Raw genomic sequence first — 14858 nt, 5'->3', positions numbered from 1 at the left:
AATGGCCGAGTGGAGCTGGATGAAGGGGGAGACTGGACCAGGTCCAATGTGTATCTTCTGGTAGGGGGTGCGGGGGACACGTGGAACAGGTTGTGGTTGGAGAAGGCCTCTATGAATATAGCCATGGGGAGGACTGGCATTGTGTGTGTGTGTGTGTGTGTGTGTGTGTGTGGTGGTGGGGTTGCCCTGCCAGGCGAGGAGGGGGCGGAGCTGAGACATGGTGGGCGGGGGAGAGTGCGAACTGCGCTCGCCGCGCCGGCTATAATTTCTTAGGACGCACCCGCGGCTCAGGGAGCGTCGCATGGCGATGGCGCTCAGTCTGGAGAACTACATCGACTCTCTAGATCCCACCACTCTCCCGAGGGTTCTGCAGATTCTGTGTGGAATTTACTCCGAAGGTAAAGGTTAGACTTAAGAACTGCCGCTTCACTGATCCTACTGAACTAAAAAACTTATATGAGTGTTTTAAATTATATTAATTTTATTTTCTTGCTCCATTCGTTATCTGTGACATACATTCCGCCGTGTTGGACAGACTGACAAAACTAAGCACAAACTGGCTTTACTTCGCTTATTTAATGTTCAATTCCTCAATGTGTGTTCATATTAAAGTTAGTACGCATTCGGTGTGAATGGAGCCACAGGTAAATAAAACTCTAGCTGCACAGTGTACCTTGCCTGTTTGAAACCTGGATTGAGGTCATTCTTCTTGCAGTGCTAAATGTAGTTTAGTTTATCTGTGATCAGCGGGAGTTTTAGTGCACTCTCTTTAAGGGTTTTGTTAACATTTCGTTTTGATCTACTTTCTAATGCCTTGAATTTTCAACGCACCAGATTGTGCAGATATCCGGTGTTGTGCACCTTGCTCCCCACTGTTCCACTTGCACTTCACTTGTCAGTTCTGCAATGCTTACCTCCATGTTATATTTCAAAAATAAATTTTAAAACCTGTCGGATTTAGAGGGGGAGGGTGAAGGGTTGCTTCATATTTACCGGAATTATCGCGTTAAGGAAATGCTTCATCCATCATCCAGGCTATGCACACTACTCACTACTACCATCCGGCGGGAGGTGTAGAAGCCTCCGGTGCCACATCATCAGGATCGGGAACAGGCTCCTGAACCGGCGTGGGTAGCTTCAATCACCAGTACTCTGAACTGATTCCACGACCTACAGGCTCACTTTTCAAGGACTTTTTACAACTCATGCTTTCTGTTTTATTTGTATTTACAGTTTGTCTTCTGCTCATTGGTTGGTTGTCAGTCTTCGCTTATGTTTAGTTTTCGTAGAATTCTATTGTATTTGTCTTTTTCTTGTAACTGCCGGCAAGAAATTGAATCTCAAGGTGACATATACAGACGTTGATATTAAAAGCAACACACACAAAATACAGGTCTGGCCGGGACCCCTCTTCAGGTCCGAGTCCTGAAGAAGGATCTCGCCCGAAACGGTGACTTCATTCTTTTCCATAGATACTGCCTGAACCGCTGAGTTCCTCCAGGCCTTTTTGTGTGTTGCTTTGGATTTCCAGCATCTGCAAACTTCTTCGTGTCTTTGATATTAAATGTACTTTGACCTTTGAATATAATTCTGTCACGAATCAATCTTAATTTTATATTTGATATCCGGGCAGTTTGCTTTGCTGTTAAATATTTTCGGAAGCATCTTGTAAATTCCGTTCTGGTTTATAGATGCACTAATTATATATACCATTGATTTTATGTTTCATTGCTTACTCAATGTTTGGAGTACTCTTGAACAAATAGAAATAAAAATCTTGTGGACTCTGAGCCAATATTCATGAACACCTAGCTTTATCCTCCTTTCTACATCAGTTGTTAGCCTCTCTCTGCTTAGTAACCCAATGGCCAAATGACAGCTTTTTTATGCTATCTCACCTGATCACCAGACAATATTTCAAAAAGACTGGGCAAGCTTTCTTTTGTGTTCTGGCCAGAACTTGTACCTCAAGCAAGCTCCCTAAAAGATGGACACTATGTGGTGGTTGCTGTTTGCGGGAAGTACTGTGGCTATTGCTTTGCAAATTCTTCCTTGATTAGTTTCAGAAATTTTGGGTGCATAGAAGTCATGAAAGTTTCTCTGTTAATAAAGTGATTTTTCTTCCCATCAGTGTCGATATTTGCTTGGGGATAAAAAACTGAACACAAATAAGATAGCAAACGGTAATTTTAAAAAGTCTAAAGCAAAATAAATTGGCAAGGTAGTTTACTGCCTCCAAAAATGTTTTCTGTTAGATTTAATTTCAAGTTTCTTCTGACTTAATGGTTGAAAATATTGCTATAAAATAAAATGCCTTTTCTAAACACACGCACAGACACAACACTTTTTCCTTTTTATGTGATTAAATGAACTTACTTATCTTTCAGACTCACAATTTTTAAACCCTGTTCTTGGACTTTTTGATAGTTTATGTGGAAGTAAATGCACAATTAGCCACTTTCTTTTGTCCCGAACTGATCAAAGTATTTGCGTTTTCTGTATGTGATGCCGCATAAATCTAGTTTTAAGGTGGTAAAAGAAGAGCTAGCAAAACCAGCAACATTTAAAACTCTCTGAAGTACTTATAGAGTTGGAAATAAAACTGCCTGTATATTTGCCACATGGCAAATTGGTAAGGCTCCACAATTACTGATACCTCACTAAAAATGATAGAAAATGTATTGAATATTGCTAAAATTATTTTTATAGCTTCTAAAGAGATTTGACTTCAAAATCCTTTTCCACATATCATAAGCAAGTACTTCCAAATAAATTGAAGTAACAATTACATATTCAGGATTATGACACATATTAGAGATTCAGGAATAGCTTCTTCCCCTCCACCATCTGATTTCTGAATGAACATTGAACCCATGAACACTACCTCACTACTTTTTTTCACTTTTTGCACTACTTATTTAATTTAACTGTTTGAATATATACAATGCCTATAAAAAGTATTCTCTCCCCTCCTTGGAAGTTTTTATGTTTTATTGTTTTACAACATTGAATCACAGTAGATTTAATTTGGCATTTTTGACACTGATCAACAGAAAAGACTCTTCTGTGTCAAAACAAAAACAAAGTTTACAAATTGGTAGAAATAATTAATTGGATAATTACTCACCCCTTCAAGTTAGTATTTAGTAGATGCAACTTTGGCAGCAATTATAGCCTTGAGATTGTGCAGATAGGCCTCAATATCAGTTTTGCACATCTGGACACTGCAATTTATCCCCATTCTTCTTTATTAATCTCCTCAAGATCTGTCAGATTGCATTGGGATTGTAAGTAATCAGTCCTTTTCAAGTCCAGCCACAAGTTCTCAATTGGATAGAGGTCTGGACTTTGACTTAGCCAAGACATTAATTTTGTTGTTTTTAAGCCATTTCTGTGTAACTTTGGCTTTCTGCTTGGGGTCATTCTCTTGCTGGAAAATAAATCTTCAGCTACATCACAGTTTTTTTGCAGACTGATTTGGATTTTCCTCGAGGATTTCCCTGTATTTGCCTGCATTCATTTTACCCTCTACCTTCACAAGCATTCCAGGGCCTGTTGAAATGAAGCATCCCCATAGCAAGATGCAGCCACCAACATGCTTCATGGTAGGGATGGTGTGTTTTTGATGATATGAGGTGTTTGGTTTACACCAATTTTGGTTTAATCAGACCAGAGAACCTTCTTCTAGCTGACTTCAGAGTCTCCCACATGTCTTCTGGCAAACCCTAGCCAAGACTTCACGTGAGTTTTTTTTTCAACAGTGGCTTTCTCTTTGCCCCTTTCCCATAAAGCTGGGACTGGTGAAGCACCAGTTGTTGTATGCACAGTCTTTCCCATCTCAGCCACTGAGGCTTGTAAATCCTCCAGAGTTGGCATGGGTCTCTTGGTGGCCTCCCTCACTAGTCCCCTTCTTGCATGGTCACTCAATTTTTGAGGATGGCCTGCTCTAGGCAGATTTACAGCTATTCCATATTCTTCTCATTTCTTGAGGATTGACTTAACTGCACTGCGAGGGATATTCAGTGACTTAGAAATTTTCTTGTATCTGTCTCTTGACGTGCTTTTCAATAACCTTTTCACAGAGTTGCTTGGAGTGTTCTTTTGTCTTTTGGTGTGTCATTATTAAAGGGGACGAATACTTAATCAATTATTTTGTGTTTATATTTGTAATTTTTAGAGCACTTGGTATAGATCTGTTTCCACTTTGATACAAAGTAGTCTTTTTCTGTTGATCTGTGTCAAAAAAAAAAGCCAAATTAAATCCACTGTGATTCAATGTTGCAAAGTAATGAAACATGAAAACTTCCAGGAGGGTGAATACTTTTTATAGGTGCTGTATCTAACCATCCAAATTTAAAAAAGCCAAATTAAATCTATATATTATATGCTGTAATTTTGCAGTTTTTAATATATATTGCATTGCACTACTGCTGCATAACAAATTCATGACATAAGACGGTGATATTAAATCTGATTCTGATATGCAACAAATTGTGTGTTACTGTGTATTTCCATAGGGAAGCATCAAATGCAAACACTATTCAATTAAGAATTATGGATGTGTGCTCAGGAATAACTAACAGTGATTTCTGCTTAGGTTTTTCCCCCAATTGGCTTTATTGCATGAGGAAGTAACAGAGGATAAATTCCATTCCACAAGGGAGGGAAGGACAATATTGAGAAATAGAACAGCATAATTTACAAATCGTTATATTAATAAAAATGGATAAAGATTCTTAAAATGTGCTGGTGTTTGATGGTAATTCTACTTCTAAGAAAAGTGCAGCGTTGCAATAGAAAAACTCAGTTTGATTCCACGCTTAGAAAAATCTATACACGTAAAAGTTAACAGTGCAGAGTATAAGCCAGGTAGCTCCCTTCTTCATGAAGCAGTGCAGTCCAGCTTTTCTAGTTGGTTTTCTTTCTTCACCATCCCTTCACTTCCAAAAGCACTAACTTCATCTTTGCAAAAGGTTCTATTGTTAATGGTTGCTGTTTTCTTTTCTGTCCAAGTCTATGCTCGCATTGAATGCATCCGAAAGCCGTGGCTTCAAGAGAAATTAAAGTGGTGGACAAATCTGTCTTGTAGATGACATGCTTGCTTCTGTTGGTGACTACAGACAACTCTTCTTTCATGCAAAGTGCTGAGATTAATTTTAATCCCTTTTGAAATCAGTTAACTCAGTACTGACCAAGGATTGAACTCAACAGTTTCCGGGACAAGTTGTCCAAATACACTTAGGGTAAACTTGCTGAAGAACTGTGCCTATTTTGCTGTAAATCATAAAATTTGCAAGAACCTTTGGTGGAATTCTCTCTCATTCTTTATTTTAGAGTGGACTTTATAGACTGGTGGTGTATTGCAGAGCTACAGGCATATATTGGCGATTGGAATGTGAGGCTCAGCAATGGTGTAGATTTCGTTTTTGTGCCGCCTAAGTTCCCTGCATTCAATGGTAAACCTTTCTGCTTTGGGTGCAAGATCATTTAACAGGAAATCTTTTAATTTTTCAAAGGCTTCTGTTTAAACAAAGACATTTCAATTTAACATCCTGTGACATTTCGGTAGATACTCTACCGACTGTTTTTGGTAGATGGTTAAAAACCAAACAAGATGTCTACAATTTATCCATTTTTATACAAGTACTAATCTGTTGATTTAGTTTTTTTTTTAAATTCCTTTTCTATGCATTGCTTACTGTTTCTAATTTTCCTACTGTGATGGCCATTCAGTGAATAGTTTTATAGTGTGGATACTGTGTATAGCATTGTACTTAAATTTCCTTTAAGCAGAGACGGTGTCTGGAATTTGACTTGTGCTGACGTTTTTCTGTATTGAATTGTTTCCTCTTTTTTTTCCTGGTTGTAATATTTTGTACTCTTCTAAGTGGCGGGCTTCGCCACTGGAGTCGTCAAACAAGATGGTGGGCCCTGACAATATTTCCCTGCATTGAACTGCAGCTGTCCTTGATAGCCTGAGCTGAGCGCTGGCTTTATGTCATGAACCCTTCCTGTGACTCTATCGATTGCTCTGTTTTGCCTGAGAACTTAAAGTAAATCTGTGATATAATGTGCCAGATTAGAGAAAAAATGAAACGTTTTAATGTTTATTTTGCAAGCTGCCAGGGAACTACAGTATGCTATTTTGGACAATTACTGACTTCTAATGGAAAATGATGATTGTATAATAGGCAGTATTTCATAAATTGTTAAGATTTATCATATTTTTGGTCCACTTAGGCTTATCTGTCTATCTATGCGCTAACTTCTTCACAAATCTGATTCTTGCTGCCATTTTCAATTTTTGTTTTGTCAGTCTGGTTCTTTGGTGACATAATTCCACTGTGAATTGTGCTTCAGCATACACATTGGAGCGGAATTAGCAATAAGAGTTGAAAATAAGCAATGTTTTCCATAAAACTGCCTACAGCATCCCCAACATGGGCGATTTAAAGAAAATCTTTCATGGTCCAGTTCATGACCACTCTTTTGTGAGCTTAACAGTAGATAAGATCTGTCGTCATTAAATGCGTCTTTGTTTAGACTTGGGTGGCATAGTGGCACAATGCTTTACGGTACCAGCGACCCGGGTTCAATTCCCGCTTCTGACTGTAAGGAGTTCGTATGTTCTTCCTTGTCACCACTTGGGTTTCCTCTGGGTGCTCTGGTTTCCTCCCACAGTCCCAAGACATATCGGTTGGTAGGTTAATTGGAAATGGAAATTGTCCTGTGGTTAAGCTTGGGTTAAATTGGGGGATTGGTGGGCACCATGACTTTAAGGCCATAATTTGTGCTGTATCTCAATAAAATAAAAAAAAATTGTATAGATACCTGAAAGATTGGGAAGTTGGGGGTGAGATATCAGGGAACAGTGTGGGATGTTCAACTTGGGCCACAGGGGCCCTGGTCTGTCAATATTTCTGACCAAACAAGCATTGATATTGCAAGGAAATTTAATCATGCTTTACGAGGGGTGATTGATAAGTTCGTGACCTAAGGTAGAAGGAGTCAATTTTAGGAAACCTAGCACATTTATTTTTCACCCTCCCCTAGTGTTGCCACCATGTCCTCGTGGACCTCCTTGGGTGATAAGCCCTCGAGACCGAGGTAGCGGATAACTGCATGAAGGCCGATGTCCATTTTCTCAGACGGTGTTTCCTTGCAATTTTCAATTATCTGAAACAAATACCACAAAAGTTATTAAATTCAAACTTTCTGCATATTCACTCAAAGAGTTGAACTGTACATGCATGTAACGAGAGCTGTTTAACTCGTCTCCTTTTACCTTAGGCCACAAACTTATCAATCACCCCTGCTGTGGACTGCTTTCTGGAGGTCCAAGACGCTGACTTTTACAAAGATGGGATCCGTATGCTCCATGACCACTGGAGTGTGTAAATGTAGGAAAAATAAATGTGCTAGGTTTTCTAAAATAGACTCCTTTCACCTTAGACCACGAACTTATCAATCACCCCTCGTAAATATTGTGACGACATTTTGTGACATCATTAATTGTACTGCATATCTGAGAATGATTAATGGAAGCAGAAGACACTGCATTATCTGACCTTCCCAAATCCTGGCACCTCACTTCTCCAATAACCTTTGCTCAGCACGTGGGAGAATAGCCAAACTCCCTACTGATACCTTTTATAAAGGAACAAACAGAGTTTGTCATTTCTGTGTGGTTTATGAGATGCCACCATGCAATTGTAATCAGAACAAGTCAGTGGAGTTCGACCAGGAGAATAGTTTAAACTACTCAACCGTTGCAATAAATTAACCCACAGGAATGCAACAAAACCAGAAAATAATAACCATGAGAAATTCTGCAGATACTGGAAATCCAGAGCAACACACAGGGAACGCTGAAGGAGCTCAGCAGGCCAGGCAGCGTCTGTGGAAGTGAATAAGCCATTGATGTTTTGGGTCGAGACTCTTTTTCAGAACTGGAAAAGAAGAGAGAAGGTGCCAGTATAAAGAGGTAGGGGGAGGGGAAGGAGGATAGCTAGAAGATGATAGGTGAACCCAGGTGGGTGAGAAAGGTAAAGGGCTGGAGAGAGAGGAATCTGATAGGCGAGGAAGAGTGGACCATAGGAGAGAGGGATGGAGGAGGGGACCCTGGGGGAGGTGATAGGCAGATGAGAAGGGTTAAGGGGCCAGAGTGGGGAATAGAAGAGAGGAGGGGGAGAGAAAACATTTTTTTACCGGAAGGAGAAATCAATATTCATACCATCAGGTTGGAGGCTACCCAGGCAGAATAACGCACAAAATGCTGGAGGATCTTAGCAGGTCAGACGGCACCTATGGAGAGGAATAAATATTTATTGTTTCTGATGAAGGGTCTTGGCCTGAAACATTGACTGTTTATTAATTTCCATAGATGCTGCCTGACCTGCTGAGTTCCTCCAGCATATTGCTTGTGTTGCTCTGGATTTCCAGCATCTGCAGAATCTCTTGTATTCAGCAAATGCTGGGAAAGCTCAGCCGGACAGCAAGCATCAGTGGGAGAAACGGAACTGGTGTTTTTTGTAAAAGAGCTTTTGTCTGACACAAGGTCTTCAACCTGGAACATTAACTCATTTTATTGTCCACGGATTTTGCCCGACCTGCTTGAGCGTTTCCAGCAATTATTTCAGATTCCAGCCACTTCATTTCATTTTGTTCTTGGATACGATGGTGCTGCTTGCTTTAGTCGCAAGGGTCTGGATCAGTAGACTGTAAAATTGTAGCACATCGCTTAGTGGACACCGTTGAAACCAAAATGCTGATTTAAAACAAAATTAAATCTGGCCCTGTCATCTTAATGCATGGACCTAATGTATCGTTTTATGCCTTAATTGTATTGCTTTATGTTTTTCTGGTGGAGTTTGGGGTGAAGAGGTGCTGCTAGAGTGGTTTTGCTTAACTTACTGCTGAAACTCTTCGTCATCAGCAAACGTAAGATTTTCAGTCAACAACCCAATCTGTTGGATTTTAGAAACCTATCACTAAAATTGTATTAAAAGCAATCCTATATCTCATGCACCAGATGATAAGAGGTGTAGATCAAGTGGATAGCCAGAGAAATTTTTATCTAGCTTATAAATAGATAATATGGGGAGGGGACAGGGTTATTTCAAGGTGATTGGAGGAAAGTCTAGGGGAGATGTCAGAGTTAAGCATTTTTTTTTACAGAGAGAATGGTGAGTGTGTGGAATGACCTGCCGGGGGTGATGGTTGAGACAGTTACATTAGGGTCTTTAAAGTTAGGGACATGGATGAAAGAAAAATGGGAAGCTGTGTGGATTGATTTTAGAGTGGGTTAAAAGATCAGCATGACGTTGTGGGATGAAGGGCCTCTACTGTTCTATTTGGTTCTGTGGTAATATAATGAAGTTTATTAATGAGCCTTCATATTGGTTGTCACAAGGATTTTCCAGTAGCCTCCTCTTAGCTGTATACACTGGTGTAAGTAACAGAAGTATCAAATTTACACAGTCGATACAGGAGTGGGTAATTTGAACTTTGAGAGTGCTGTGGCATTCAAGATTAATGTGATTATAACCTCAATACTGCTTTCACACCTATTCCCAATAACCTTTTATGTGTTTCCGATCAAAGCCCTCCCACCTTTGCCTTAACATTAAATTACTCTGCTTCTGTTGTCTTTTGAGGGAGTTCCAAAAGCTCTGAGCCCTTTGAGAGAGAGAGAGAAAATGCCTTGGCCAAAAACATCTTTTTAAACAGTGGTCTTTAATTCTAGAGGAACAATATTCCTCTAGAATATTGAGAGGGGTCTGGAGGCATGGCCTGTTTTGTGGATGAAACGGAATCTGAATCAAGTTTACTATCACTGACAAGGGTTGTGACATTTGTTACCTTAGCAACAGCAGTACAGTGCAATACATAATGGACATTGAACCCATGAACATCACCTCACTACTTTTTTCCTGTTTGTTTTTGCACTACTTATTTTAGCGTAACTGTTTAATAGGCATATATACACACACTTACCGTAATTGATTTATTTATTTTTCTATATTTTCATGTATTGCATTGTACTGCTGCCGCTAAGTTAACAAATTTTACGACATATACTTTTCATACTAAGCCTGATTCTGATTCTTGCTTTCTATTAAATTATTTCCATTAAAATAAATAGTGCAAAAATAGAGATACAAAAGTAGTGAGGCAGTGTTCATGGGTTCAATGTCCATTCAGAAATCGGGTGGCAGAGGGGAAGAAGCTGTTCCGGAATCGTTGAGTGTGTGGCTTCAGGCTTCTGCACCTCCTTCCTGATGGTAGCAATGAGAACAAGGCATGACCTATGGGTCTTCAATGATGGACGCCGCCTTTTTTGAGGCATCACGTGTTGAAGATGTCTTGGATACTATAGAGGCTAGTGCCCATGATGGAGCTGACTAAACTTACAACCCTGCAACTTACTTTGATACCGTGCAGTAGTGTCTCCCCCTCCCAATACCGGACAGTGATCCAGCCAGTCAGAATGCTCTCCACAGTACATCTGTAGAAATTTGCTATTATCTTTGGTGACATACCAAATCTCCTTAAACTCCTAATGAAGTATAGCCATTGTCATGCCTTCTTCGTAGCTGCATCGATAAGTTAAACCTAGGATAGATCCTTGGGAATATTGACATCCAGGAACTTGAAAATGCTCACTCTTCCCACTTCTGATCCCTCTGAGGACTGGTGTGGTCCCCTCATCTTAACCTTTCTGAAGTCCACAATCAGTGAATTCTTGCATGATAACTTTAAAGCTAGGACAAACATTAATGAAAGCTAAATTTATATCAGAATTTCTCAGTCGGTTATTTTGTGGAATTTAAATAAAATCTATTAGTAAATAAAATTGTGCAAAATACAGTAAATTCTTTCCTATTGACCATTAACTATGAATTTAAAATTCATTTGATATTTGTAAAACAATGTTGAAGAGCACTGCTCTGAGGGAGCGAGGGTTAGACTAGAGCAAATAGATTGTAATGATGTATGTGCAATAAAATTGCATTTCCTGAGATCCTTCTATCTAACACTTCATTGGTTAAACACATTGTTGTCATTGCATTGTCCTCTTCTGGTTGCAAAAACATGCATAATTCATCACATTTTTTTCATATAAAATGAAATTGTGCTCTTGAAGTGTCCATTGGTCTCATTGACACCTATCTTCCTGTCTGTGCAATGTTTTTGTGATGTGTTATGACTGACATGTAATCTATATAGAATGAGTATGGCCTTTATAAACAAGAAGCAATTGATTATATAAAAATATATTATAGTAGGAAGAAAGGTTGTCAAAATGTATTGTGCACCTATTTGTGTAGGAGTTACTGTTGCCATTTGAAATGATGGTAGTCTTTTCAATAGGAATGGAGCTAATCTCCAATAGTTGCTCAATATAAATTGGAAATTGCTTTAAGTAGAATATGCACATAATTAGTTTCCATATAGAAGACATCTGAACAAAGTTATCTGTCTTCTAAGAATTGGCACCTCGCCTGAAATTTTGTTTCACCACTTTAACTTGACATGTTAATTTGAAAATGATTTAGCCAAGCAGAGAATTAAGAGGCCTCATGGTGATGGAATTTGAGCTATTAGTATTAAAGTAGAATAATAGATTCACATTCTTTAATTGTTGTTCTTTAATTCAGAGAATAAAATTCCTTTCCTGTCAGCAGTATTCCACTTCCTACCAATCCTCTGATTTTCTGTACTTTTCATTTATTCAGTTTGAAGATTAGGAAGGCAGAATAAGATCTGTTTCAGCAGATAATCACCCGTTATTGCTTTTCCTCGGGAATGGCAGAGTTATTTGGAAAAGATATTTCAGGTCTCCCAACTTATTCTCAGTCTGAATATTAGTTGGTATGGTGCCTAAAGTATGCATCAACAAAGTTGGGAATTCTTGACAACTGCTGATCACATTGATGGCACATTTGTGGGATAAAACCACTTGAGAGAGGTGGGAACAGAAAATCCTGATTCCAAGTATATAAGAGAGAGTAGAGTAATGGGAAAAATATCATCTGTTAAAGCAGAAATATCCACATAGTGGTTTGTTAGAAATAGATGAGACTGGCTATACACTCACTCCATTTTGTCCAAAAGCATTGTGTTTTGTGTATATTCTGTTCTCCCAACCTATAAACAAACTGACGATTTCAGACAGAGACAAAGTAAATCAGAATGAACTGCAGCAACTTGATTAACTTGACTAAATGACTTTAGCATAACTTATAGCTTCATTATCCACTTGAATTTTCTGATTCAATCCTTCCTGATAGCTTCTAGATAGATTATATCTGATGAAGGTAGGTACTAGTTTACAACCAGGATGTTCAATTAATGGAAATCCACAAAATTTATTTTCCTTCTCCTAGATTTCTGGATATCCCAGTGATGTCCATCTTGAAACAGGAGTGAGAAAATTGAGCTCTGTAAATGTTATGTTGGTTCTCTTTTCCTGGGAACGTACACAATTAAAAATGACACACCATACAGCGTCACTAATTTGTAGTAGGAACAAATGAAAGGGATTAGCAATTTCTGGATTAACTGCTTGCTTCCTTAATTTCTCAGATAATTGGAAAAAAATGTATCCAGACAAAGAAATTCACAATGCCCCAAAGCAACCATGAATGTAAAAGACCCTTTAGCACAGCCTTTTAATAATATTCATTCTGAAGGAGATCATTGCAAAAAGAACTACCTCTCACTCGCTTTCAACTATCTGTTTTTATTATTTGACTCAAAGATAACTACGTGTTTTAACTTCTGTCTGAATTGTTTCAAAATTAACTTCTTTATGCAATATGTGACATAGTCTTGATTATGTAAATAGGTTCAAGTTTATTGTCATTCAATCATATGCATGTATACTGCTAAACAAAACAATGTTCCTCTGAGGCCAAAATGCAAAACACAGTGTGTATGTACTGTATAGTCCCACACAGCACACACAGTCACAAAATAACATTGTCACGAGTCCCTGAGCGACAAGGCCTGAAGATTGACTGGCTGACGTCAAGTGAGAGATGCTCGTTTATGTAAGACAGGATAATGTTACTGGAACTATTGTAATAAAATAAACAGTGGTATAAAGATGTGAGACAGCAGCAACAAAGGATGAAAGTGATGAGTGCTGGGTGACAGTGCGAGTGTGAGTTTGGTAGTAGTTGGGGGGAGGTGGACAGTAGGGCATTCAGACAGGTTGCACGTGTATGCTGAGGGGCAGCAGCATGTGGTATGAAGTTTAACAGCCAGTGAGAAGAAGCTGATAGTCAGACTGATAGAATTGGTCCTTATGCTGCGGTACCTTCTTCCTGCTGGCAGGTGATGAAAGAGGTGGGATGGATGGGGCGAGTGTTTGACAATATGCTGGAGGCACTGCATATGCAGAGACTCTGATACGTCCTGAGAGGCCCCGATGAAGTTTCAGCAGTCCTCACTATCTTTTACAGGTATATCTCTTTCTCCTGAGCCATATTTAACAATACACCACTATCCTACAACTGAACAAGTCTGAGACCTGGTCTTCAGTGCAAATTATCCATGCATTTCCACAGGCATGTTGCCTCAATGCAAAGAAACACATTTTCACGTGCACTATGGCATCCCAAACTCATGCCGAAAATCTCATCTAATAATACAAACTGTCTTTTGGCTTTTGGGTGATCTTCAAAAGAATACAAAGAGTTTGGAGTCCATATCATGTTTTATCCAGCGATGTGATTAGCAAGTACAGTTTGCTTAAAAAGTTCAAAGAAAACATCTCCAAGAGAAAGTAATTAATTATTGATTCTTAATTGTACTTTCCCTGATTTAAATCTTGTCTTTTAATGAGCTATACTGAATTAATCTAATCTCATTCAAAAGCTGTTTTGGAAATCTATCCATTTAGTGGAGTGACTTCCTTATTTGCTGTTGATAATGTACAGTTAAAATTACCTTTTAATCTTATGTAGGAGCTCTGGATAAACTTCAATACAATATTTTCATGACACTCTCAAACTATTAAGTTACAAGCATAGTTATTTAAATCTCAGTAATCTCTTGATATATTCTGATATATTATGCATTTTTCACATTCATAGAAACAAACAGTATCATTGGATTTGACAAATTTTAATAAAGTTGAGTTTTGTCTCCCCAATTAAAGCATTATTCATTGTGTAATATTATTCATTGTATGCAGCCTTATGCCAGAATGCACCTTTCTCTCTTTTTTTTTGTGATCAAGACTTGATCATTCCTTAGACAAAATATAAAAATTCTCCTGGCATATTTTGTTCTTTCAGATACCAAATGTCCTAAGTCCCAGCCTCTGAAAGGCAAAGGCTGAAATTCAAATTGTCACCATACAAAATTTAATGATCACTAACTAGTTCTTAAATTCTATGGCTGCAACTTTTGAAGCTCAAAAGCCATCATAATCTGCTTTTTTTAAAAAAAAAGACTACCAATTGCCACTCTCCTCAAAAACCCAAGGGTTTAATTTGTCATTGTAGAAAAAGGGGGCAGCACGGTAACATAGTGGTTAGACCACGCCTTACAGCATCAATGACCCGGTTCAGTACCTGCCACTGTCTGGATGGAGTTTGTAAATTCTCCCTGTGACAGTGTGGGTTTCCTCCAGGTGCTCTGGTTTCCAAAGAGGTACAGGTTAGTAGCTTAATTGGTCACATTGGTGTAATGGGGCAGCACAGTCTTGGAGGGCCAGAAGGGCCTGTTACTGTGCTGTATTTCTAAATAAAAACAATATCCCTTTAAATTTAAAAAAAAATAGAAGAGCTGTCAACTGAAAGAGTTAGCTTCTTTTCAGCCTCAACCACACATGCAACATTTCAGTT

The 14858-nt window shown here is 38.7% G+C and overlaps 1 protein-coding gene across 1 annotated transcript in view; it reads left to right on the top strand.

Moving 5' to 3' along the window:
* Window positions 1-250: 250 nt before the first annotated feature.
* The window catches only part of themis (thymocyte selection associated), a 54714-nt gene continuing 40106 nt past the window's right edge, over window positions 251-14858 (top strand). Inside the window, exon 1 of the mRNA XM_059981525.1 lies at window positions 251-398. Within this exon, the coding sequence (XP_059837508.1) occupies window positions 302-398 (97 nt within the window). The 5' untranslated portion in view covers window positions 251-301. The remainder of the gene's footprint in view (window positions 399-14858) is intronic.

Source organism: Hypanus sabinus, chromosome 10, assembly GCF_030144855.1.
Source record: "Hypanus sabinus isolate sHypSab1 chromosome 10, sHypSab1.hap1, whole genome shotgun sequence".
Taxonomy (NCBI): domain Eukaryota; kingdom Metazoa; phylum Chordata; class Chondrichthyes; order Myliobatiformes; family Dasyatidae; genus Hypanus; species Hypanus sabinus.
This window is presented reverse-complemented; position numbering and strand designations above follow the sequence as displayed.